At 60.1% G+C, this 24,592-nt stretch overlaps 1 protein-coding gene across 3 annotated transcripts in view; it reads right to left on the bottom strand.

Annotated features, from left to right (window-relative positions):
• Nucleotides 1–24,592, bottom strand: part of LOC307096917 (interleukin-10 receptor subunit beta-like) — a 45,416-nt gene that overhangs the window by 5,480 nt on the left and 15,344 nt on the right. The window contains exons 6-11 of one of the 3 annotated variants that reach the window (XM_079766644.1): nt 24,242–24,402; nt 20,796–20,964; nt 12,818–12,941; nt 9,084–9,241; nt 6,299–6,465; nt 2,753–2,900 (exon numbers count right to left, since the gene is read on the bottom strand). In XM_079766644.1, coding sequence (XP_079622770.1) covers nt 2,753–2,900; nt 6,299–6,465; nt 9,084–9,241; nt 12,818–12,941; nt 20,796–20,964; nt 24,242–24,402 — 927 coding nt within the window. Of the gene's footprint in view, nt 1–2,752; nt 2,901–6,298; nt 6,466–9,083; nt 9,242–12,817; nt 12,942–14,877; nt 15,035–16,421; nt 18,488–19,543; nt 19,675–20,795; nt 20,965–24,241; nt 24,403–24,592 lie in introns of those variants that run through there. The other 2 variants (XM_079766643.1, XM_079766642.1) reach the window with 2 other exon arrangements.

The raw sequence follows: 24,592 nt of genomic DNA, 5'->3' as shown, positions 1-24,592 counted from the left end.
GCTGTTTGAGGACCCAGCGTCTCAAGCAAGTGTCACCCTTTCCTGTCTTTTTCCAAGCGTGGTTTCAGCCATGAGGCGTGTGAGCGCCCACACACACACACACACACACACCCACACACCCACATACATACACATACACACACTCACCCACACATACACACATGCATACACACATGTTCACACACACACACATGCATACACACTCACACACATACATACACACGCTCATAAACATACACACACTCACACACATACACACACACACACATACATACACACACTCACACACACACACATACACACACACATACACACACACACACCAAACAAGAACTGGATCCCCTCGCCCCCTCGCCGCGGCAAGGAGCCCCCTGTTCTGGAAAAACCTCTTCTCCCCGGGCCGGAGCCCCACTCAGACACCCCGCCCCCCACAGCCTGTGGTGAGAAGGACCCCGAGGGAGAAGAGGACCTGCTTCCCACAGGCGGGGGCTCCGGCGCCCATCGGCCCACCCGCCCTCACACAGCGCTGCCCGCGCGGTGCCACCCAGGGAGCTGCGGGCATCACAGCGCGGGTGGCCTGGGCCTCGCCGCCTGTGCTCGGCCGTTTACGAGTGAGCGACGCTGGGGCGTCAGCTCACCCCTCCGCACCTCCCTTTTCCTCCTGGGGAAGCAGAGGAGACCTTACAAAGCTCTCACGGAAAAGGGCGGCGAGCTTTAAATGAGGTCACCCCGTCTGAACAAACCTCGAGGGGTGTGTGACCACAGCCCCTTTCAATGGGCAAACTTTCCCTTTTCTGGTAGAAAACGTTGGTTTTTGTCAGTTAATGGGCGATCATTATCGTCCCCAAATACTTGGAAAATTGTTCTCTTTGATCAAGTTATATGGCTCCTGCCCCGTCGGATGGCATAACCCTTCAGGAACACTCAGCGGTGTGGTTTCAGCACGACCGTTACTGGCACAGTAACGACGTCGGGCACACACTCAGGGCCCGCAGCCCTTCCATTCCTGCCGTGTCACAGAGGCGGCCGCTGAGGCACAGGCGGCTCAGCGCCTGGCCCGGGTCACGTGAGGGTGGCGCTCACAGCGGGAGGGACGGGGTGTGGGGACCGTCGGGCCCTAGTGAAGCTCTGGGAAGGCAGATGGCAGGTGCTTAGAGGAAAGAGGGGTGACGGCAAGCCCAGAGGTTTAGTGACTGCAGGATGGCCCCAAGGTTCCAGCCCAGATGCCTGCTGAGGACTGCGGTGAGGACACGCGCAGGGCGGGTCTGGGGCGGAGGTGGGGCCCCGAGGGCTGGCGGCTGTTATCTGAAGGTGCGGCCCAGACCGGGGAGGGGCAGGCAGGTCCCCTCGCCACTGACCCTGGGCCGGGCAAGGGGGTGTGGGGGTGGAGGGGCAGCAGGAGGAGGAAGGAGGGTGGCCAGGGGGTCCCTCCGGAGAGGCAGCAGACCCCTGCCCTCCGCTCAGACGAAGCCGCGGTCATGAGCCCGGGACGGGGAGGGGTCCCACATCCACGCCAACGGCTGGCGCGTTTACCAGAGCAGAGGAACAACCAAGATGATTCCGGAACCACGGGCCGAGGAGCTCGAGGCCGCTCTCCGGAAACAACACGAACATTCCAGAAGGGCCCCGTCCGTGGCAGCCTCGCCCCTCAGACAGGCGGTGACTAGGAGAACAGCCGCCGGGCACCCGGAAGGAGGGGCGCCCAGTGGCTGCTCCCGTCGGGCGGGGTTAACCACAGGTCAAGTGGGCCCGCCCGGCAGGAGTGGCGGACCCTCCAAACAGGTGTCACTTACGCCAAGAATGCGGATCCCCAGGGCGGCTCTTCCAGGAGGAAACACACCCTGTAGGCAGCCGGACTGCCGGCTCAGCCCCAGGCGCCCTCGGCCCAGGTGTCCATTGCAGCTGATGTCTGCAAAGTCTTTCCCACGACTTTGTGGACCAGGAAAACCAGTGGCTCATGTAACAGCCCGCCCTATTCAGACGGCCGGCGCCCTGCAGGCAGCTGGTGCGCAGCCCCAAGGCGGGGGGTGGGGGGGTGCCCCGGAGCACACCAACGCTCTGACTCTGAGGACCAGGGGGCAAGGGTCCCACCGCTCCTCTGGGCCAAGCCGCAGACGAGACAAAGCAATTGGCCGAGAAATGAGTTCAGTGGCAAAACCAGCCGTAAGGAGAACCGGCCGCCGGCATGCCGAGTCAGGCGAACGGACGGGCAGAAACGGTGCCGGGCGCCAGCGGGGTGGTGAGGACACGAGCCGTGCTGTTCGCTGACTGTGCTGCTCTGGGGGAGAAGGCGCGCTCCCCCGGCTGGGAGGTGCACTCGGGACCTGGGGGCTCACCCGGGAGCGTGGCCCGTCCACCCCGCCGGGAGCTGCCTGTGGTCGTGGGAAGACTGACAACCTCAGCAGAGACCGCAGCCGCCAGCCCTGACGCCCCGGCCCTGCGCACACCCACAGGCCTTTGCAGCCTCCCGCCGCCTCACCTGTAACGGCCCATTTGGCACCCTGTTGCCTCCTTCCCGTGTAACCCGCGTCCTTCTACCCATACAAGCAGCCGCTTATGGGGGGCAGAGCGGATTTTGTGGGTGACCGCTGCGCTCCCGTGCCGCCGGTGGGACTGGAATAAACGCTCCTGTAGGACCCACCCCTGTCTCCGCTGGATTGGCTCAGGGAGTGACAGGCACGGGTGACGTGGAGGGCCTCCCACCCGCACGGCGCGTGCCAAGCTCCTGGAAGTGTGGCGGGAGCGCACTCACCGTCGCTGACGGTTCCCTCGCAGACGGGCTCGCTCCACCGCCCGGTTTTGTTCCGATCGGGAAGAAAGCCCCGGACTCGAACACAGTACGTGGTCCACGGCGCCAGGTTCCTGAGGACCTCGAAGTCATACTGACAGGCCACTGGGTGCTGGTGAGGGAGACAAAGGTAAGGACCGGCCTCAGCAGGGAAGGGACACCCGCCCCCGCCCCCCTCTTCCCAGGTATTATCTGGACGTCAGGCTCGAAACAGGAAGACGAGGGGACCACGCACGTCCCCCAGTTCATCCCGGGGTCCCTTCTAAGAGGCGGCAAGCACTGACTGATCCTCACACACGTGCTTCTTTATTTTATTCTGTTCATCCTCACCCGAGGGGATTTTCCCATCGATTTTTAGAGCGAGTGCGAGAGAAAGGGAAAGAGAGAAACATCGATGTGAGAGAGACACATCGAATGGTTGCCTCCTGCAGGAGCCCCGACCAGGCCCGGGCCGGGGAGGAGCCTGCAACCAAGGTACGTGCCCTTGACCGGAATCGAACCGGGACCCTTGGTCTGCAGGCCGGCCCTCTATCCACTGAGCCACACCAACCAGAGCATAACCGTGTTTCTTCGATTCTCTAGTTTAAACAACACACAAACCATCCCACTTCCTTTTCAAAAAGGACCTACTAGTTGTACATGTTGAATCGTGCACCCCCCAGTTCACACGCTGAAGTCCTCACCCCGGTGCCTTAGAGATCTCGCCAGATATAGTGTGGGCTTTACAGAGACAAGCAGGCTACCATGACATCCTTAGGAGGCAATCAGGTTAAGAGGATGCCAGCATGCCCTGTGTCCCCATACGGAGAGGACGTGTGGACACAGACACGCACGCAGGGAGGCGGCGTGTGAAGATGAGGGCAGAGATGGGGGCGATGCGGCTCCAGGCCCGGGAGCCCAAGGTTATCAGCGACCAGCAGGGGCTGGGAGGGGCCTGGAGCCGCCGGTCCCTCAGCCTCGAGGGACCCAGCCCTGCAGACGCCGTGACCTGCCTCAGCCTCCAGAACCTGGCGGCCATCACCCTGTCCTGAGGTCGCCGCCTGGGGTGTTTTGTTACGGCAGCCGAGCTGACGGGTACACGGTCGTCCACAGGAAGACTCAGTGCGACTTTCCTTCCAAGTCAAGGGTCCGAGTCTGAGCCTGGCTGCTGGGGTTCCCTCGCTCTGCTTCCCCGCTCCTGCACCCCGGGTGCCCTCCCCGGGTGGCCCACCTCCCCCGCAGGGCCCCACCGCCGCCTGCCTGGAGGGGGCATCCCCGACTCCTCTTAGCTTGGTCTGAATGTGAGCTATCATGATGGAATCTGAGAACCCAAAGCCGTTTCTGGCAAAATGCAGGGACTCAGGAGCACCTGCCGCGTGCATGTCCGCCCTGGCTGGAGCTGCCTGGGGAAGGGGCCCGGCCAGCCTGCCGCGGCGCAGGAGCCGCACAGGAGGGGAGCACACACCTGCGCTGTGTTGGGAGTTGGTTATCTCTCCTGGGGACTGGGCTGACCGACAGCTTGTGGATATTCCTTTATTGCACGAGAAGCTAAATCCGCGGAGGGCAGGGATTGGGTTATACCCACCGGGCACATGAAGAGGATGGCATGACTCCTAATAATTAAAACCAAAGGGAAAGCCCCAACTCCTGCTTTCGTTCCTAGAAATCCAATCGCTCTGGCACGTGCGATGTTCTATCAAAGGCGACCCTGGGGGGCGGGCCCAAGGCAGGGGGGGGCTTCCGATGGCTTCCCCGCCCCCCTTCCCATCTGGGCAACTCCTGGTCTCACTTCTCTCATCAGGAAGCAATAGCGTTTCTAAGAGCCGTGTCTGCTATCAGTTGGGAACCTAACTCGGGACTCTATAGGCGGCATCTGCAGGCCGAAGAGACCACATGGTCTTGTTGCTGGGGAACTGGGGGGGGGGGGGGGCTGCCTGGGCAGAAAACCACAGACGGGGGTTTATAAACAGGCGTCCTCACAGCTCCGGAGGCTGGAGTCCAAGGTCCAGGTGCCAGCTGGCCTGGTGTCTGGCAGGGACGCACTTCCTGGCTCGAAGGCGCTACTTCCTGGGAGTCCTGACAGGGCGGGAGGGGCGAGGAGTCTCCGGGGTCTCGTCATAAAAGCTCCCCCTTCACAACCTGATCACCCCTCCTTCCGCCACCATCCCATGAGGGCTTACGTTCCAACACGTGGACTTGGGGTGGGGGACACAGACACCCAGCCACAGCACAGATCAACCGGCAATGGCATCCGGCTGGCGTGGCTCAGGGGTTTGGCATCGGCCTATGAACCAGGAAGTCACGGTTCGATTCCCGGTCAGGGCACAGGCCTGGGTTGTGGGCTCCATCCCCAATCGTGTAGGAGGCAGCCAATCAATGATCCTCTCTCATCATTGAGGTTTCTATCTCTCTCTTCCTGTCCCTTCCTCTCTGAAATCAATTAAAAAAAAATTTTTTTTAAAAAGGAAGGCGGATATCTTGCATACTTCAATGGAGCATTTTCTAGGGGAAAGTTAACTTGAAATGTTGCGGGGGGCTACGCAGTACGTACATGTAAATTTAATGACAACATTCCTAAGACAACACACATGGCTGACCCTTTGCCGCCGAACGCTTGGGAATTAAGTGATAAAATCAACACCGGATGCGGAGGAGGTAACACCCATGTATGTAACGTAAGGTACATAACACACAGGTACGTCCGTTTAGGGCTACACATGGCTTTCGGCTGAGAAGCACTAAGAACAGGAATAAACCTGACCCAGGACGAGAGGAAACCACTTCACGTGTCTGCGTCCGGGGAAGGGGCCCAGTGCTGCCCGTCACACTGGCCAGGCGAGGGATCGCGGCCTAGTTCTTCCTTGTCATCCAGTCCCCAGCCACCCCCAGCCGCCCCCAGCCATGGCTCTTCCCCCGCTTTGCTGACGAAGGGGGTCATGGTGGCCACTGCGCAGACATGAGGAAGCTGAGGTCGAGCATGTGACCACAGTCCCTCGGTGGCAGGGGCCACGTCCCAACAGGTTCCCTCCCCAGCCCATTATTGGAAGGGACTGCCCCCCAAGGAGGGGGAGAGCGATGGCAAAAGTGGCCGCAGCAGGTGCCACGTGACACCACTCAGCCCGGGGTGGGCTGCCTGACCCTGGACGGGACTGTCCGGGGGTGGAGGTGGGGCTTGGGGTTCAGGCCATGAAACGGCCGTCACTCAGCGACCACCTGACTCAGTGGATCTCCCGACTCAGCCTCCCCAAGTTCCCCAGCCAACCACCAAGTCAGCGCGGCCTCCTGCAGCTTCCCCTCGAGAGGGCACGGGGTCTGCTCTCGCCGCCAGCGCCCCGCCAGGCTGCTCCTGCGCTTCCCCGGGGCCTGGGAGCGGAGCCGGGGACACGGTCCTCCCCGGACCGGGAGCTCTGGACCTTAGGGTGCTGCCTCCTTGTGAGACCCTGGCTGGAGGGCCCCCCAGCGCCCCCCCCCCCCCATCATCCTGGCCTCAGACCCACACCGAGCAGAGAGCAGGGAGCCTGCCCCGCTCACCTTGGTGTCCGAGCCGTTCTTCCAATATTCTACGTTGTAAACCCACGAGCTATAAATGTTCTTCATGGTCCACGTCTCATGTTCCTTCTCGATCCTCGGGGCTAAGAAGCGGACGTGTAAGGAATTAGCCAGGGCTTCCACTCGCACGCCCGGAGGTCCGATAATGGCTGAGGGTGAGAACAGAGCGAAATGACAATCAAAAATCATCGTTTAAAAACGTCAGCGTTGCCCTGGCCGGTGTGGCCCTGTGGATAGGGCGCCGGACTGCGGACTGAAAGGTCCCAGGTTTGCTTCTGGCCAAGGGCACATGCCTGGGTTTCAGGCTTGATCCCAAGTCGGTGGCCTGCAGGAGGCAGCCAATCAATGATTCTCTCTCATCATTAATGTTTCTCTCTCCCTCTCCCTTCCTCTCTGAAATAAATAAAAAATGTATTTAAAAGAAAAAGAAGGCGTCACTAGCATTAAAAAAAAAAATAAAAAAAAATAAAAAAAATAAAAACGTCAACGTTTAGTTTTCATCACCGTGCAGACCCGCCCGTCTACTGGAGCGCTCTGCCCTTGGAGATCCCACTGCCGGGGCCCGGACGGACGTGCTGAGGAGGGCAGCTGGGTTTTGTTTCTGAAAAATAAATCTGACGACCTTTGCTTCTATTAACCATTGTGGTTCATTTATATTTGTAATTTCTGATGTCTTCCAAACTATCCCAAGTACCTTATTTCTGTTCCCTGTAAAGACTGCCCCCCCATCCCCCCCGCCCCTGCCCCTGCCCCGGCTTACTAGGTTGAATTGGCTTCATCTCCTTGGCTGGGTTAGAAGCTACAGATGGTACTGCTGCTATTTTTAGTTTAACAGATACAATTAACCACATACGTTTTCCAGTGGAGTCTGAAGCTGTCCTTCCAAATGCTCTTTTACTAGATTAGACGTGCATATGGCTGGGTCTCAGCTCCATCGCTGCCTCCACAGCGAGCTGACTCTCACCCCGTGTGAAGAGCCGCTCCCCCACCTCCGGCCCGGGGCCTGGCTTTGTTCTCCTGACAGACACGGTCACCCTCTGTCATAGAACATGTATCCAGCCCGGCTGGCACGGCTCAGTGGTTGAGCGTTGACCGACGAACCAGGAGGTCACCATTGGATTCCCAGTCAGGGCCCAGGCCCAGGGTGCGGGCTCCATCCCCAGTGGGGGGCGTGCAGGAGGCAGCCGATCCATGATTCTCTCTCATCATTGGTGTTTCTCTCTCTCCCTCCCCCTTCCTCTCTGAAATCAGTAAAAATACATTTTAAAAAATACATTATCTGCCTTCCCCATTAGAAAGGAGGCTCCCCAGGGCAGGATTTCATCGCTGTCCTGCTCACGGCCGCAGCGTCAGCCCCGAGAATGTGCCTGCACACAGCGGGCGCCCAGGAGCAACTGTGGAAGGAAGAATGCCTGGCTCTGGGCAAGCCCGCGGTGCGGCCCGTTCTGTGTTGTCCTCCGGCTGCTGTGCGTGGGCCTGCCGCCCGCCCCACCTCACTTCTAACCTGCCTGCTGGCGGCTAACCACCGGCACAGAAACCCGCTCGCTGCTTCTCCACAGCAAGCACCGACAGCTCCACACGACACCGAAGCACTTTCCTGTCATAGAAACTGAGAGGCAAATGTCCGACACGGGGCACTTGTTGCTAAAAGCGGTGCAGGAGCCCGGGTCCCTCACTCTTTACCGCTGTGACCCTGGGCAAGCTTCTTCCCTATTTCTGTGCCCGTTCCTAAAGGGAACTTCCAGAACAAGATGCTCCAAAACGGGGTCTGTAACGAGTCAGGACCTGGCCAGTGGCTTCGCAGTTCCAGGAGCAGAGCCCGTGCTGGGTGCTGGAGACCTGACTGCTGCCGCGTGCTCTGCATTTCTCAACGATGACGTTTTTCTTAGACTTAACAGAGATGCCTTTAGAAAAGATAACATAACTGGAATAACTTCTGACTCCAGAGAAAAGAGTGTTTTTGCGCAAGCCTGGGAACTGGGGAAGGGCGGAAGGGCTCCCTGCTGCACTCCCTCTCCGAGTGAGCGGAACTGGGGGAGCCCCCGGGGCCAGGGCAGGGGGTGCTATAGAGTATATACATATACTCCTAGTCGAGTTCAGAGAGGAAGTGCGAGGTAGAGGGAGAGACAGATAGAAACATCAATGATGGGAGAGAATCATGGACCGGGTGCCTCCTGCACCGTGGGCATGTGGCCTGACTGGGAATTGAACCGGTAACCCCTTGGTTCCTGGGTCGACGCTCGACCGCTGAGCCACCCCGGCTGGGCCCTTGTCTGTGTTTAGACACACAGATACTCTCCACGGCATCCCACCTGCCTCCAGAATTCAGTGCAGCAACGAGCTGGTCAGGCCGTGGCCGAGGAGCCGTGGGCTGTGCCGTCCAGGTGTGTGGGGGTCGCTATGGGGACTGTACACTGAGATCACCTGGTGACACACTTCTCAGGGGGTCCCCCGGCTCAGCGGTGCATGACTGTACGTTAACAATCCCAGGTCTTCTTAACAGCCCTGGCCCCAACTCTTCTCACCCTGAAGACATTCCGCTGCTAAATTTCTCCTTAGTCACCCTACTGACTTTCTGCCCACCCTCCCGTCTCTCCCAGGGGCTTCCTGAAGGCCACGATCCTCTTTGCTGTGTGTTCCCCAAGTTCCTGGGACAAGGCCACCCACTTTGTGGGCACCCAAAGGATTCTGGCTGGTGGGCAGCGATGGAGAAGATCCCAAGGCGTGGTGAGGACATCACAACGACACGGAGAGCGGGGCGACTTACTGTCGTCGACGGGACAGAAGGTGATGTTCACCCAGTCGGAGTGCTCGTCCCCGCGCTCGGCCCTGATGCGCAGGGTGTGGTCGCCGTACTTGGAGAGCTCCGAGAAGTCGCACTCCGTGGCGGCGGTGCCCACGCAAATGTCCTGGAACTTCCTGTAACTACAGAACCGGAGACGGGACGCCTGAGGCTGCTAACTCACTGAGCGGCGGCCTCCTGCACGCCCCCCACGGGGATCCAGCCTGCAACCCAGGCATGTGACCTTGACCGGGATCCAACTGTGACCTCCTAGTTCATAGGTCACCACGGAGCCACGCCAGCCAGGCGAGCAAGCAAATTCATCATCCGTGCTGACAACTAGGATGCATGATTCATGAGCATTTCACACACGGAGTCCCCCGGGACCTGGACACTCCTGGAACTATTTAAAAAATGGAGAGATTTAAAAAATGATTCCAATCCGGTGGGCGTGGCTCTGTGGTTGAGTGTTGACTTGTGAACCAGGAGTTCTAGGATTCTGGGTCAGGGCACGTGCCTGGGCTGTGGGCTCGATCCCCAGTAGGGGGCAGGCAGGAGGCAGCCGGTCAATGATTCTCATCATTGATGTTTCTCTCTTTCTCTCCCTCTCTGAACTCAATAAAAATAGGTTTTTAAAAATGTTCAGTTCCAGCCCTGGCCGGTTTGTCTCAATGGATAGAGCGTCGGCCTGCGGACTGAAGGGTCCTGGGTTCGATTCCGGTCAAGGGCACATGCCTGGGTTGTGGGTTCGATCCCCAGTAGGGGGCGTGCAGGAGACATCTCTCATCATTGATGTTTCTCTCTTTCTCTCCCTCTCCCTTCCTCTCTGAAATCAGTAAAAAAATACGTATTGTTTTAAAAAAAAGGTCGTTCCAGGGTCAAACAATTTGGGGCAAAAACTGGGTTGAGCGTGGAGAGGTGCCTGTGTTCACACAGAAGTTCGAGACGTTCCTGTCCCGGGAGCATGTGCCGCCCCGAGGGAGCCAAGCATTCCACACCCGTGATGAAGGCAGCCCCCTCCCCGGGTACGCGCTTCTGAGGACGGGACACGCTGTGCAGGGGGACACACACGGCTCAGCCGCAATGAGCACGTGGCAGTGATTTCGATAACGTCCCCTGCGTGACTCTGCTGGGATTTCTCTGGAGAAACGGGAATCAATTCGTGGACCTCCGCTCCCCGGCCCTGACACCGGCCACTGGAGGGAGGGGGCCGCCACGTGAGGAGGCAGAACAGGGGTGTTTGGGAGCACCCCCAGGGGTGTGACTTCTCCTCCCCCCGCCCCGAGGGGAGGCGCCCTGAGCTCCACCTGCCCCAGGAGAGCCAGGCTCTGTCCCACGGCTCCTCCTCGCCACCTGCCGTCTGGGCGCCACCGCCAGCGAGGCCGCGCGCGGAGGTGACCAGGAAGCCGCTGATAAACTGCCGACAGCTCACACCTGTCGCCCGTGGTGTCAGGTGAGCACGCGGTGTGCCCCCCCCCCCCCAGGAGGGCGGCTGACATGGCTCCTGTGTCACAGGTGACGTGCAGGCAGGAGACTGAGGCGCGCAGGGCCCGGGGTCAGGGACCGCACACCTGCCGTTCCCGGGGGGCGGGGGGGGGGGGGGCGGGACCGTCTCGGGAAAAGCAGGCGAGATGCCCGCTTCACACCCACTCTCCACTCCACACACCACATTCTGCCGGCTGTCCCCCTGCCCCCGCCCGCCGTCCGGAAAACCCCAGGGCCCTTTCAGTAAGGGGGTGTCCTCCCAGGGGCCCCCTTCCGTTAAACTGAAGCATCCACTGGGGGGGACACAGTATTTCCAAGTGGCTCCGCGAAACCTCTCCTCCGCTAGGTCCCCTATGTCGCACTTACAAGTATTTTCCTCCCCATTAAATGGGCAAGGTGACCCCTCCCCCATGTTTACGTTTCATTGTTCAGCTGTTTCTACATGGAAGTCATGAGTGCCCGCCCCGTCCCCCGCCCCCACGCGCACACAGGAGGCGGTCTGTGCCAGGCGACGCGGGCGGAATTCTCAGCCGAGCTCCCCAGAGCCAAGGGCGGGGGGTGTGAGAGCTGGGGTGCTGGGCTGTGGAGCCGAGACCGTCCCTGCTCTTAGGAAACGCCCAGGGAAGCAGAGGGCAAAGGGCACGCTGAGCGGCAGGGGAGCGGGGAGCCCGGGTAGAGGCCGTTGGGAAGCTCTGGGGACTGTATGGTGAGCGCGGAATTCCTCGGGATGGTAAAGGGGAGATTATAGGCACCCCAGGCTGTCCTCCGCGTCCTCCCGCTCCTCTCGCACCCGCAGGCCTGTGTCTGCGGGCGGAAGGCTGGGTGGGGAGGAGCATGGGGTTCACGGACTCCCGGACCCGTTTCCTCCTGCTCCACGAGGGGACCGTCCGTCTGTGGGTTCTGTGTCACCCGCCAGCAGGTGCCTCTGCTGCCTGCACCTGGCGCACAGGTGCGTCCCCTGCAGGCCAGCCCGTGGTGTGCGGGGGGGGGGGGGGGGGGGGGGGCGCGGCTGGGAAGGGAGGCCCAGCGCAGAGGGAAACCAGCAGGCAGGCCGGGTCTGGGAGGTCAGCACCCCACGGAGATCCTCGGGTCCGACACTCGCCCTCCCTCACCTCGCACCTCCCTGCGGCTTTCGGGGACCAGCCTTGCCCGGCCATGGAGCACCCTCTGTGCGAACCACCTGCACCCACGGCCACGGAGCACCCTCTGTGCGAACCACCGCACCCACGGCCACGGAGCACCCTCTGTGCGAACCACCGCACCCACGGCCACGGAGCACCCTCTGTGTGAACCACCTGCACCCACGGCCACGGAGCACCCTCTGTGCGAACCACCTGCACCCACGGCCACGGAGCACCCTCTGTGCGAACCACCTGCACCCACGGCCCGGGGGGCTTATGGTCTGTCATTGGGGGGAGGGGAGGTGGCAAGGGCGTTCGGACTTGGCCTCCACCCTCCTGGACGGCTTCCACTGGGCATTGCTGACTTCTAGGGGTGCTGGGGGTGCTGCCAGCGACAGTTTCTCTTAAAAACACCCATGTGCCTGCCTGGCGTGGCTCAGCGTTGAGCGTCAACCTGGAACCAGGAGGTCAGGGTTCGATTCCCGGTCAGGGCACATGCCCGGGTTGCGGGCTCGATCCCCAGTAGGGGATGTGCAGGAGGCAGCCGATCCATGATTCTCTCTCCTCATTGATGTTTCTATCCCTCTCTCCCTCTCTGAAATTAATAAAAATATATTAATAAAAATAGCCCTAGCCAGTATGGCTCAGTGGATGGAGCCTGTGGACTGAAGGGTCCTGGGTTTGATTCCCGGTCAGGGCACAGGCCCAGGTTGCAGGCTGGATCCCCAGTGGGGGGTGTGCAGGAGGCAGCCGATCAATGATTCTCATCACTGATGTTTCTCTCTCTCTCTCTCTCTCCCTCTCCCTTCTTCTCTGAAATCAATAAAAATATATTTAAAAATGAAATAAAATTTAAAAACTGCGGTTTGTGCCAGTCCCGGAGAGATGTCTCCTGTTAAAACACACAAAACCCAGGTGACAAACCCGAGAAGCTCGCTTATCGTCGGTGACCACGGTGGCCGACGGCCTCCTCGTCCCGGTGACAAAACGCCTCCCTCTCCCACCGCCCCTGCGGTGGCCCAGCCAGGCACCGGGACGAAGGGAACCCCGGTTCACCTGTCCGCCGGGGCCACCGTCCTCGGCACCTTCCTGCTGCCCACGCCCCAGACTCACCTGAGGTACTGAGCTGTGAAAGTCAGAGTCCCGTTGGGAAACGAGGGCGACTCCCATTCCAGAATGTTCTTGAAATTAATGGAATTCATCCTGACATTTTCTGGAGGAGGCACCACTCCTAATGCTGTGAAGATAAAGGGAAAACGGCTGCAGCTTTTTCCCTCTGGAAGGTCACCGCAGCCCTGGCCAGCTGGGTCCGCGGTTAGCGCGCCTGCCTGTGCACCGAGGGGTCGAGGGTTCGATTCCCGGTCAAGGGCAAGTACCTGGGTTGCAGGTTCGATCCCCGTTTACAGCTGGGGCACATGCATGTGGGAGGCAGCCAGTCGATGTGTCTCTCTCACATGGATGTTTCTCTCTCTCTCTCTCCCCTTCCCCCCCTCCTTTCTACTCTCTCTGAAAATCAGTGGGAAAATATCCCTGGGTGAGGATTAAAAAAAAAAAAGGTCGCCCAAGAAAATGACCAGCTCCAGCCCTCCGGCCTCCCCTACGCTCCCCGCGCCCAGGGCGCAGCGTGAGGAAGGGTTAGGGTGCGGGTGGGCAGAGGGGTTCAGACACATCCCAGAGGCATGGACTCTAGATTTCAGGCAGGTCTGCGGCCAAGACCGGGAACTTAATCTCCATCCCCGGCCTGAGCACCTGACGCCTGAGCACCTGAGGCCGGGGTGGGGCCGGGGGCAGGGGAGGCGAGCACCCCCTTCTAGCAGCACGAGGTTCGGGGTGCTGGAGCCATGCCCAGGGGGTGTCTGGGACAGCGGACAGCGGGATGAGTGGCTCCGAGGCACGAGGACAGATTTGGGCTGGAGATGGACGTCATTTTTAACCTTAACAGGAAACGTCAAACACCCACACCAGCAGAGGCGAGAATAAAAGGCCACGGGCGTCCCCCAGCCGGTGCCGGCAGAGGGGGTCCGAGCCGGGCCCGGTGCGGCTGAAGGAGGGGTGCGGGGAAGGAGAGGCAGGCTGCACGGACCTGGCCAGGACCTGGCAGGGTGGAGGGTCCGAGTGGGAACACGGAGGGGAAGGAGACTCCAGGAGAGACGTGTCCCCGTGTCCCCGTGTTCCGGAGGCCGCTCCGAGAAGCGTGGGACCAGGGGGCTGCGGGCTCGGGTGCCTTCCGTTTTAAAGCCTCGCCGGGAACCCCATCTTCCCGCACCCTCGGAGCCCGGGGCCCCCATCAGCAGCCACCCCGGTCACCAGTGGGACCCCGGCGGGTGGAGGGGAACACCGGGGCCTCAGTTCGGTTCCGGCTCCTGAGCCCTGGGGTGGGCCGACCCCTGGCGACTCTGGGGGAGACCAGCAGACAGGGCGGGGTCAGAGCTCCCCCAAACCGGGGAGAGGGTCCCCACCTCCTCTCCTCTCGACCATCCCCGGGGGGCCCCAGCCCCACCCCTCCCACGTGGGTTACCTCCCGGCTTTGGGGAGCTGGGCCACCGCCGCCCGTCCTCCGGGGGGCGCCACTCAGGACAAAGCCGTCTTCCCCCCCTGCGCCCGCGTCTAGTGTTTGCTCCGGCAGCCGGGTGGGGGGGCCGAGGGGTGAGGGTGTGGGGGGTGAGGGTGAGGGGTGAGGGTGTGTGGGGGGGAGGGGTGAGGGGTGAGGGGTGGGGAGGCCGGGGGGTGAGGGGTGCGGGTGGAGGTCCGGGGGGTGCGGGTGGGGGTGGGGGGGTGAGGGTGGGGGGGCCGGGGGGTGAGGGGTGAGGGGTGAGGGGTAAGGGTGGGGGGGTGCGGGTGGGGGCCGCTCGGTCCATCCAGGGCAGGAAGGCTTCCCTGGGCCGAGGACTCGGAACCACGGAGCCTGGAGCTGGGGGGCAGAACCCAGACGGTGGGGTGCTAGCGCCGAGTGGGCAGGGAGCACTGGTTACGTCCAGGGTGTCTGAGGGGACCCCTCAGGGTGGCCCTTGGGGTCATCGCCGCCCGACGTCGCCTCGGGGCTCCCCGCTCCCAGGCGCGCCTCTGCCGGGACGCGGGCCCACGCGGGTCCGGTCGGCGCGCAGGTGGCGGGCCCGGGGGGGGGGGAATGTGGGGGGCCCGGGGGGGGAGGACCAGCCGCGCCCAGGCCTCACCTGTCGCCGTCACCAGCAGGCAGCCGCCCAGCCAGCCCCGGAGGCCGCGCGCCATGGCCGCGCCGGGTCCCCGCCCGAGGGCGCTGGGGCGGCGGGCAGGCGGCCCCCGAGTCCCCTCCGCCACGACGCACCCGGCCCAGCCCCAGGCCGCTTCCGGGTTCGCCCCGGCGCCCCTCCCCGGCCCCGCCCCCTCCCCGCCGCCCCGCCCCTCCCCGCCGCCCCGCCCCCTCCCCGCCGCCCCGCCCCTTTGCCGGCCCCGCCCCTCCCTGCCGCCCCAGCGCCTGAGCCCCGCCCCCTTCCACCGCCCCGCCCCTCCCCGCCGCCCCGCCCCTTCGCCGGCCCCGCCCCTTCGCCGGCCCCGCCCCTCCCTGCCGCCCCAGCGCCTGAGCCTCGCCCTCGAGAGTGGAAAACACTGACACAGTGAAACGGGTTTCGAAACTGGCGCTCAGGGTCCCTGAATGGAGCTCACACAGGCCAGGCCATCCGAGGCGCCACCTGGCTGGGTGTCTGCGGCATCACCTGGCTGTGTGTGCCCTGGCATCACCTGGCGGGGTGTCTGCTGGCACCACCTGGCTGTGTGTGCCCTGGCATCACCTGGCGGGGGAGTGTCCTGCATCACCTGGCGGGGGGTCTGCTGCATCACCTGGCTGTGTGTGTCCTGGCATCACCTGGCTGTGTGTCCTGGCATCACCTGGCGGGGTGTCTGCTGGCATCACCTGGCTGTGTGTCCTGGCATCACCTGGCGGGGTGTCTGCTGGCATCACCTGGCTGTGTGTCCTGCATCACCTGGCGGGGTGTGTCCTGGCATCACCTGGCGGGGTGTGTCCTGCATCACCTGGCGGGGTGTGTCCTGGCATCACCTGGCGGGGTGTGTCCTGCATCACCTGGCGGGGTGTCTGCTGTATCACCTGGCGGGTGTGTCCTGGCATCACCTGGCGGGGTGTCTCCTGGCACCGTGTCCTCCGTGAACCAGCGAATCCCCGTCCCCTTCCCGCGCACACGCTGACGTTACAGCGGTCCATTGGCAAGTCCGGTTTCCCCTCCCCTCCCCCTCCAGGAACAAGAGACACAGACCCAAGTCAGCCATTTGGCTACGACCCGTCTCTCTCACACGCTGCCGAGAAAGGTTTGATTTCCTCTTTTCAGACTTGCACAGGGAGAGGCTGGGAGTCCCAGGGCAGGGTCAGCGCCGGGACCGCCTGTGTCTGCCAGAGACCCCCACACGCCCGAGAGCACGGTTCCCGCAGCGGTGAGGCAGTCGGTGCAACGTGGCGATGCCAGCAGAACCCCAGGCCACGGCATGTGCGCTCTCGCTGGGAAGCAGCCCTCAAAGCGGGCACGCTGGGTGGGCCTGGGTGGCTCAATGTGCACCCACAGGCGGCTGGTCAGGGTGCGGCGCACGCCTGGCTTCGGTTCCCTCCGGTGGGGCACACGTGGGAGTCCACCGATGCGTGTTTCTGTCACACTGATGTTCCTCTCTCTCTCCCTCTCTAGGCATGTCCTCAGGCAGGCGAGGATTAAGAAAACAAAATGCGCCACGTTTGTATTAAAAAGTATCTCTGTATTATCCTTTCCCAACCGCCAACCCTTATACAAAATTTAAAAACACAGGAACACACGCTGCCAGAGAGAGGTTGCCAGGAGAGGTCACTCCGGAAATCTTCCAGGGCACGGCCGACGGCTGCACTTGGAGGCAGAGAGACGGACGTCCACAGCAGCGTTCGCCAACCGGTGGTCCGTGAGGCCTGCAAGGCTGGCGACCGCTGGTCTGTGACCCTGTCCCTTCGCTACAGAACCCATCAGATCGCCGCCGCCTCTCTCGCTCTCGGACCTGTCTTTTGAGTTACTTTAGAGCAACAAGAAAATAATCTATTCAACGTCCTTGACCTAGGACTGCTGTAAACTTTGTCCCCAGCCTCGAAAGGGTCCAGAAGGAAGGTCTGAGGACCCTGCTCCTGGGTGAGGGGCCGAGGTTGGGGGCGGGGGGGGGGGTTCTATACCCTCCCTTCACCCCGGAGCCTTCTGGGCTGTGGCCCCTCTGCCCGTCATCAGGCCTGTGTATCTAGATATAGAAAAGCCTAATATGCAAAGTGTCCCCTTGGGCGTTCAACCAACCGGGAGTTCGCTCGCTCGCTATGACGTGTGCTGACCACCAGGGAGCGGCGCGGGACGAAGGGAGGCCCCGGCCGGCAGCTGGCAGCAGCTAGGGACCCTACCGGTGCACGAATTTTGTGCACTGGGCCTCTAGTTTCCTAATATTTCTCCCAGCATCACAGGGTCTCGGAGATGACCTTGTCCAGTCGCCTTATTTTACAAGTGAGTACACAGGCTCAGAGAGGCTGAGCAAAGGGCTCAGGGCCACACAGCACAATGGGCTCAGAGGCGGGAGTCCTGGGCGTTTGCTACTGAGGCCCTGGAGCCTGCCCCTCCCCCCCCCCCCCCCCCCCCAGGACTGTAGTCACAAGTAGGGCATGTGGAGTCCGCACAGACGGCGATGGCTGAAGGCTCAGGAACCTCAGGCCTTCATTCTTCCGAGGCCATGAAGGCCTCCTGGGTCCTCCCTCTGCCTTCCTGCTCTGTCCCGGAGCCCGCGGCAGCCACTGCGGACGGCTCCTGCGGCGGACGGACCGTCTGCTTTCTCCCCCACGCCCTCCCCGGCCCCTTTAATTACTCCCCAGGGCCCAGGGCCACCCCGGGAAACCCCAGGGGACCCCGCTCCTTCGGGAAACAGAGGCAGAAATGGGATCAGTGCGTGCGTAGAGGTCAGGGCATTCCCTGCAAAGTCTGTCCCTCTGAACATGTAAGAGGCCCCGGTGAGGACACGGTGACACTCGGTCTCCCCTCCCTCCCCTCCCCACACGGGGATTTGCATAGGTGGTGTCCCAGGAAGGGGCGCTCTGCCCCCCCCCAACACTTGCCCGCCACAGGAGCAGCGAGGGGTGGGAGAGGTAGCTGCGGGTAAGGCCCTATGTTGGGGTCATCTCATCATATAACCGTCCCCGATGCCCGTGTTGGACGTGAGGGTGTCACTTTCATCACAAGGAGCCTCTTCGGGCCCCGCGGCGCTGTCCTCGGGGTCGTCCAAGCCCGCCGTCTCCTCCGGAGGACCGAACACTGCGGCGGCTCCAGAGTCGTCCCCATCAGGGACCCTCACAAGCACGGAGTTCAAGTCCACGTTGAAGAAGATCCGGTGCCTGGGGCTCTCGGTGGGGCCGCTGTCCTCCTTGGGAAAGGGGTCCGCCGGCCAGGCCCCCTCCTCCTCGGAGGCCCCACTGGTGCGCTCTGTCCCCCAACTCCCCTTCCCCTCGTAGGCCCCACTGGTGCGCTCGGCCGGCCAGGGCCCCGGCGCCATCAGGGACTCGGCTTCCTCGCCACCCCCCAGGGTGACCGAGGAGGGGGACCCGGGGCACAGAGGCCTGACGGCCAGCCCATGCGTGGTGTAGCCCCCGGCGCTGCCTCGGGGGCCGGCCTCATCATCCTCATCGCTCTCGTCGTCGTAGTTGTAATCCCACACTTTCCTCTTCCTGTGGATGTGGATGACCTCCGCCACGGCCACGGCCTCCAGGGGCGGCAGCTTGGGAAACGCCCAGATGGCCACGCCGTGGAAGTTCTGGGGGCGGGAGAGAGAGGGGAGAGAGAGAGAGAGAAGAGAGAGAGAAGAGAGAGAGAGAGAGCTGAGTATTTGCTTTTCATTTGTGGATGTAATAAAAGTTTAATGATCGCCCTAGACGGTTTGGCTCGGTGGATAGAGCGTTGGCCTGTGGACTGAAGAGTCCCGGGTTCGATTCCGGTCAAGGGCACGTACCTCGGTGGCAGGCTCCTCCCTGGCCCAGGCCCTGGTCGGGGCGTGTGCAGAAGGCAACCAATCAGTGTGTTTCTCTCACATCGGTGTGTCTCTGTCTTTCCCTCTCCCTTCCACTCTCTCTGAAATCAATGGAGAAATATCCTCGAGTGAGGATGAACAAAACAAAACGAAAAACTTAATGAGATGAGCTGCACAGAGATGGGGGTGGTGATGGCAACAACGGAAATCACCGCGACCAGTTCTAGAACGTTCACCGATGGCCAGGCACGGCCGAGCACTCGACATTCACTTCACCCTCACACCTGCTCCGGGAAGTAGGTTTACTGTTCTTTTAAAAAAAATATATATATATATATATATATATATATTTTTATTGATCTCAGAGAGGAAGAGAGAGGGGGAGAGAGATAGAAACATCAATGATGAGCGAATCATGGATTGGCTGCCTCCTGCACACCCCACACTGCGGATCGAGCCTGCAACCCGGGCCTGTGCCCTGACCAGGAATCGAAACGTGACCTCCTGGCTCTTAGGTCGATGCTCAACCACTGAGCCACGCCGGCCGGGCCACTGTGTTATTCTTAATGGCCAAAGAAATCAAAGGAAAAGAAATGAAAAGGAAATCCCGGTCAGTGCTCCCCAGCCGGGATATGACTGGGGGAAAGGCAACACGTGGGCAAAGTGGGAAGGAAACGCTAAAATGCCAACGGTGTGTTTCTGAGGGTGGAAAAGGACCCAGAGCCACGAAACACCTCGGTGTCTTCAGAAAGTGGGACCTCCTGCTGTGCAAATACGCAAGTGCGGAAAAAACAATTCTTAAGCTAAAATACAAAGGACAGAAATTAACCAACAGCTACATACCAACACTTTGGGGAACTTGCTTCGTAAGCATATGTAACCAACCCGCTTCAGTATTGTGACCACGCTACCGAGGACGGCGACGATCAGAAACGGAATGACCAGGCCTCCCACCACGGCCGACTTGGAGGACTCTGCGGGTGAACAATTAAATGTCTTTATTTCAAAATAAATCCAACAGATGCGCGCAGGTGGCGAAGGGGATGTCGAAGGAGCAATAGCTGGAAAGACTCGTGTGAAATACGAAAATGAAAATGGAAAGCAACCCAAATATACATTTTCAACTGATAAAAATGACAGGTTTAATTTTTAAAAGTAAAATTACTTCCATTTCATTTTTTAAAACGTATTTTTATTGATTTCAGAGAGGAAGGGAGAGGGAGAGAGATATAGAAACATCAATGACGAGAGAATCACGGACCGGCTGCCTCCTGCACACCCCACACTGGGGATCGAGCCCATAACCCAGGCACGTGCCCTGACCAGGAATCGAAATGCGACCTCCCGGTTCATAGGGCGATGCTCAGCCACGGAGCCACGCTGGCCGGGCGCTTCCGCTTCGTTCTTAGGCTCTATGACAGCACTGTCCAACACGGCAGCCGTGAGCCGCACGTGACGTGACTACTGAAATTTAATCGATCAAAACTGAAAACACCCCTCAGCTCCTGAGTCACACGGGCCACATGTCCATGTGCGCTGTGGGCGGGAAGAAGTGGGCGAGGGGGTTCTGCCTAAAATCAACAGCTGGTCACCCTCAGGTGGACTTGGGTCACGCCAGGACCCCAAGTCCGGGCTCTGCGTAACTCTCTCTGTTCTATTATGAGTCCCCCTTAAAATCTTGTCCAGCCCTGGCCAGTGTGGCTCAGTGGATAGAGTGTCAGCCCGTGGACTAAAGGGTCCTGGGTTCGATTCCGGTCCAGGGCACGTACCTCGGTTGCAGGCTCCTCCCTGGGGCTCCTCCCCTGGTCAGGGCACGTGCAGGAGGCAGCCAATCGATGTGTTTCTCTCACATCAATGTTTCTGTCTTTCTCTCTCTTCCACTCTCTCTAAAAATCAATGGAAAAATATCCTCGTGTGAGGATTAAAAAAAAAAAGAAAGAAGTGAATTTAATCCCGATTCCTTGACATAAAAGTGTTCCCCCCGCAGGAGGGTGGCGGATCTTGGGCACGCAGGGCCCCGGCCTTCAGGTCCTGCCTTTCCGTGGGCGCCCCCTCCGGGGGAGAGCGGAGCGGGGGTGTCCAGGGCCTGGCGTACCTGAGTCCTGTCTGGGCGGGAGGCGGGTACACTTCCAGGGAGACCTCAGTGATCGAGACAGAATGTTACCCTTCAAATAAACAGACACACAGTAGCTCGTGTTTGGAATCAACTTGTCGATGACGTAAGTGAAGTTTCCGGTGGTGTGTTCATCTATTTTGAGCAGATGCTGTGAAACGAAGCAAAAACAACAGGTCAGTACGCCGTGGCGTGGAGTTTTCTTGAGCAGCAAGCCCTGAGAGCGCCCCTGGGGCGTGGCCTTCGGACCTCAGAGAGGAAGAGAAAGATCCTACGCTCGGCAAGGAAAGGGGTTCCTTCGTCACCTGGGACGAGCTGTTTACCACGAAACTACATGTACGCCTACACACACTCACATGTCTAAACCACGAAATCTCATTCTACAGACGAGAGAAAGCCCAGTGAGGAATACAGTCTTCATGACGTCACTTTTGCCAGCCAGTCTTAGCGCGCCATCCCGGGACCTTGTTGTATGAATGGTACCTTCCACTTGACATTCCAGAAAGTGCTCTCGTTAACACGCGCTCGCGGACAATCAGAAGAGTCTGCAAAGCAGGCGTCATTCCTACGGCCCAGAGGAGGCGCCTGTGGTCCAGAGAGGGTAAGCAACTTCCCCGAGGCCACACAGCCTGGGGCAGATCTGAGGTGATGCCTGGCTCCCTGGCTCCTCCCTGAAACCCTGGCCTCTTCCTTCCCAGGCAGTCCCGCACCGTTCTGGAGTTAGACGCCAGGAAGGTCCTTGTGCATAACGACCTACGGCTTTCCAAGTCCGGGCTAGCTTTTTGGTTTCGGAACAGGCACGGCCCACTTCCGCCCGGTGAGCCCCTCACGTTCTTCCTCAGCTGTGGCCACGGCCCGAGACCAGCGCCACGTTTCTGGGTCTTTTCTTTAGCTTCTCGTTCGCATTTCTCAAGCGGCCACACTCTGGTCGGATGCGCTGCCTGCCCTGCCGTGGCTGCCTGGCCGGCACCGCCGTGCCGCTGAGTACCACACGGGCGTGTTCTTCCCAGGAGCACCGGGCAGCCCACCTGGAGGTGGGTCTGGGTGCTGCCTCGTCCTCCCCCATCACCCTCTGGTCTGTTCCTTTTTAAAAAAATCCGTATATTTTTAGCCCTAACCGGTGTGGCTCAGTGGATAGAGCGTCGGCAGGCAGACTGAAGGGTCCCAGGTTCGATTCCGGTCAAGGGCATGTACCTTGGTTGCAAGCACGTCCCCAGTAGGGGGTGTGCAGGAGGCAGCTGATCGATGTTTCTCTCTCATCGATGTTTCTAGCTCTTTATCCCTCTCCCTTCCTCTCTGTAAAAATCAATAAAATGTATTTTTTTAAAAAAAAATCCGTACATTTTTAGTTGAGTTCAGATGGAAGAGAGAGGGAGAGAGAGATGGAAACATCAATGATGAGAGAGAATCATCCATTGACTGCCTCCTGGATGGCCCTGCTGGGGATCAAGCCCACAACCCGGGCCTGTGCCCTTGACCGGGAATCGAACCTTGACCTCCTGGTTCCTAGGTCGACGCTCAACCCCTGAGCCACGCCGGCCGGGCCCTCTGGTCTGTTCCTAACACCCCTGCCAAGATGCTCCATCCTACTCCAAAGACTCGGACCCACAAAGACCTACCGATTCCGGCCCCATGTCTCCCTGACCTCTCCTCCTTCTATTCCCTTGTCTCAGTCACTCCGTTCCAGCTCCTGCTGTTTCTCACACCCACGGGGCCCCCTCTGGCCACAGGCCCTCTGACCTCCGGTGCCCTCTGCCTGGAATGCCCCGCCTGATGCAAATGTGGGCCGCTCTCTTGGCCAGGCCCACCAGCAAGCACGGCTGCCCATCTTCCCTCATCCCAGCATCTTTCTAAAAAAATACATTTTTGTTGACTTCAGAGAGGAAGGGAGAGGGAGAGAGAAACAGAACCATGAATGAGGAGAGAGAATCACAGATCGGCTGCCTCCTGCACGCCCCCCAGTGGGGATGGAGCCTGCAACCCGGGCCTGTGTCCTGACCGGGAATCGAACCGTGTCCTCCTGGTTCATAGGTCGACGCTCAACCACTGAGCCACACCGGCCGGACTCATTCCAATGCTCTTAGGGAACTAATCCAGAGAACAAATCCCGGAAGACCCAGGTCTCTCTGACCCTGGAAACACGGAGGCTCCTGACCTCCAGTTAGTCCTTCGGGGAAGGGGGAGGGAGCAGAGCTGCGGGACGGCCCTTCCCCGTACAGAGTGTGGGGGCAGGAGCGGGAGAGGCAGATGCCTTTTACGTGAGGCTAAACCGACCCCTTCCGAGATCTCCCTGGAGTGCGGAGCTCTGCCTGTTCTCCCGCCGGCACCATGTGCCTCTCTCTCCTGTGTGTCCCCGCCCACGGCTAATTCCCGGAGGAGTCTGTGCTGCGGGCCGAGCCCGTGTAGTTCCACGATGAATGAACGCTGGAGACCTCTTTCCTGAAATCAGACCACACTGACCTCGACGCTTCGGGTCTCATTGCTCAAATCATTACAAATACCTTTATCTTTATTTTATTTATTTACTTATTTTAAAACCTCACCCAAGGATATTTTTCCATTGATTTTTAGAGAGTGGAAGAGAGAGGGAAAGACTGAGAAATATCAATGTGAGAGAAACACATCAATTGGTTGCCTCCTGCACACACCCTGACCGGGGCCCGGGGCAGAGAGGAGCCTGCAGCCAAAGTACATGCCCTTGACTGGAATCGAACCCGGGACCCTTTGGTCCACAGGCTGATGCTCTATCCACTGAGCCACACTGGCTAGGGCGAAATAACTTTATTTTTTTTTTAAAGTGTATAGCCTATATAGTAAAAGCCTAATATGCTAAGTGTCCAGTCAACTGGTTGGCCATTCAACCAATCAAAGCATAATATACTAATGATAGGCTAAGGCCGCTCAACCGCTCGCTATGACGTGCACAGACCACCAGGGGGCAGACGCTCTGACCGGTAGGTTAGCTTGCTACTGGAGTCTGGCCAACTGGGACTCAGTGAGACGGGCTGGACATGCACTGGAGCCCTCCCGTGGTCCCTCCCCGCTGGCCAACCTCCCACATCCCCTATTGTGCACCGGTGGGGTCCCTCGGTCTGGCCTGTGCCCTCTTGCAATCTGGGACCCCTTGGGGGATGTCAGAGAGCTGGTTTTGGCCTGATCCCGCTCAATGCAGGCGCTGTCCCCTGGTGGTCAATTATCCCTGAGTTGTAGAACTCAGCCAGAAGCCCGGCTCACAGATGGAGAGTGCAGCGGGGAGCGGGCCTAAGCCGGCAGTTGGACTTCCCCTGAGGGCTCCCGGACTGCGAGAGGGTGCAGGCTGGGCTGAGGGACCCCCCCATCCCCGAGTGCACAAATTTCGTGCACTGGGCCCCTAGTATATATATGTAAAAGAGTGTCATCACCCACTCAGAACTGTTCTGACCTCTTACCTTCTTCACAATCCCCTCTGACTCCTCTTCTATGGAAAGTGACAGGTGAAGCCACAATCCTTCCCCAGGTGGCAACTTGGGCAAGGAGGGTGGGAATTTCAGTATCACGTTGATGTGGTCCACAAAGCCAACGATCTCGAACTCGGGCGGTTCCAGAGTCACTGCGTAGGAAACAAAGTGAGAAGCAACCCCCTGCCAGCCGGCGGTCGCGCCCGCGTCCCCAGAGGGCCTGCCTCCCTTCGCCCGGCTGCCTTCTTTCCAACCTGCCTGCGGCCCTCCCTGAGGCCTGGCTGTTGCTTGTTTTTAATTATTTTTCAGGAGCATTCTTTTAGTCCTCTTGTTAACTGACAG

Source organism: Cnephaeus nilssonii, assembly GCF_951640355.1.
Source record: "Cnephaeus nilssonii genome assembly, chromosome: 3".
In the NCBI taxonomy this organism is placed as follows: domain Eukaryota; kingdom Metazoa; phylum Chordata; class Mammalia; order Chiroptera; family Vespertilionidae; genus Cnephaeus; species Cnephaeus nilssonii.
The sequence above is the reverse complement of the archived record's forward strand: the minus strand, read 5'-3'. Positions and strand labels throughout refer to the sequence as shown.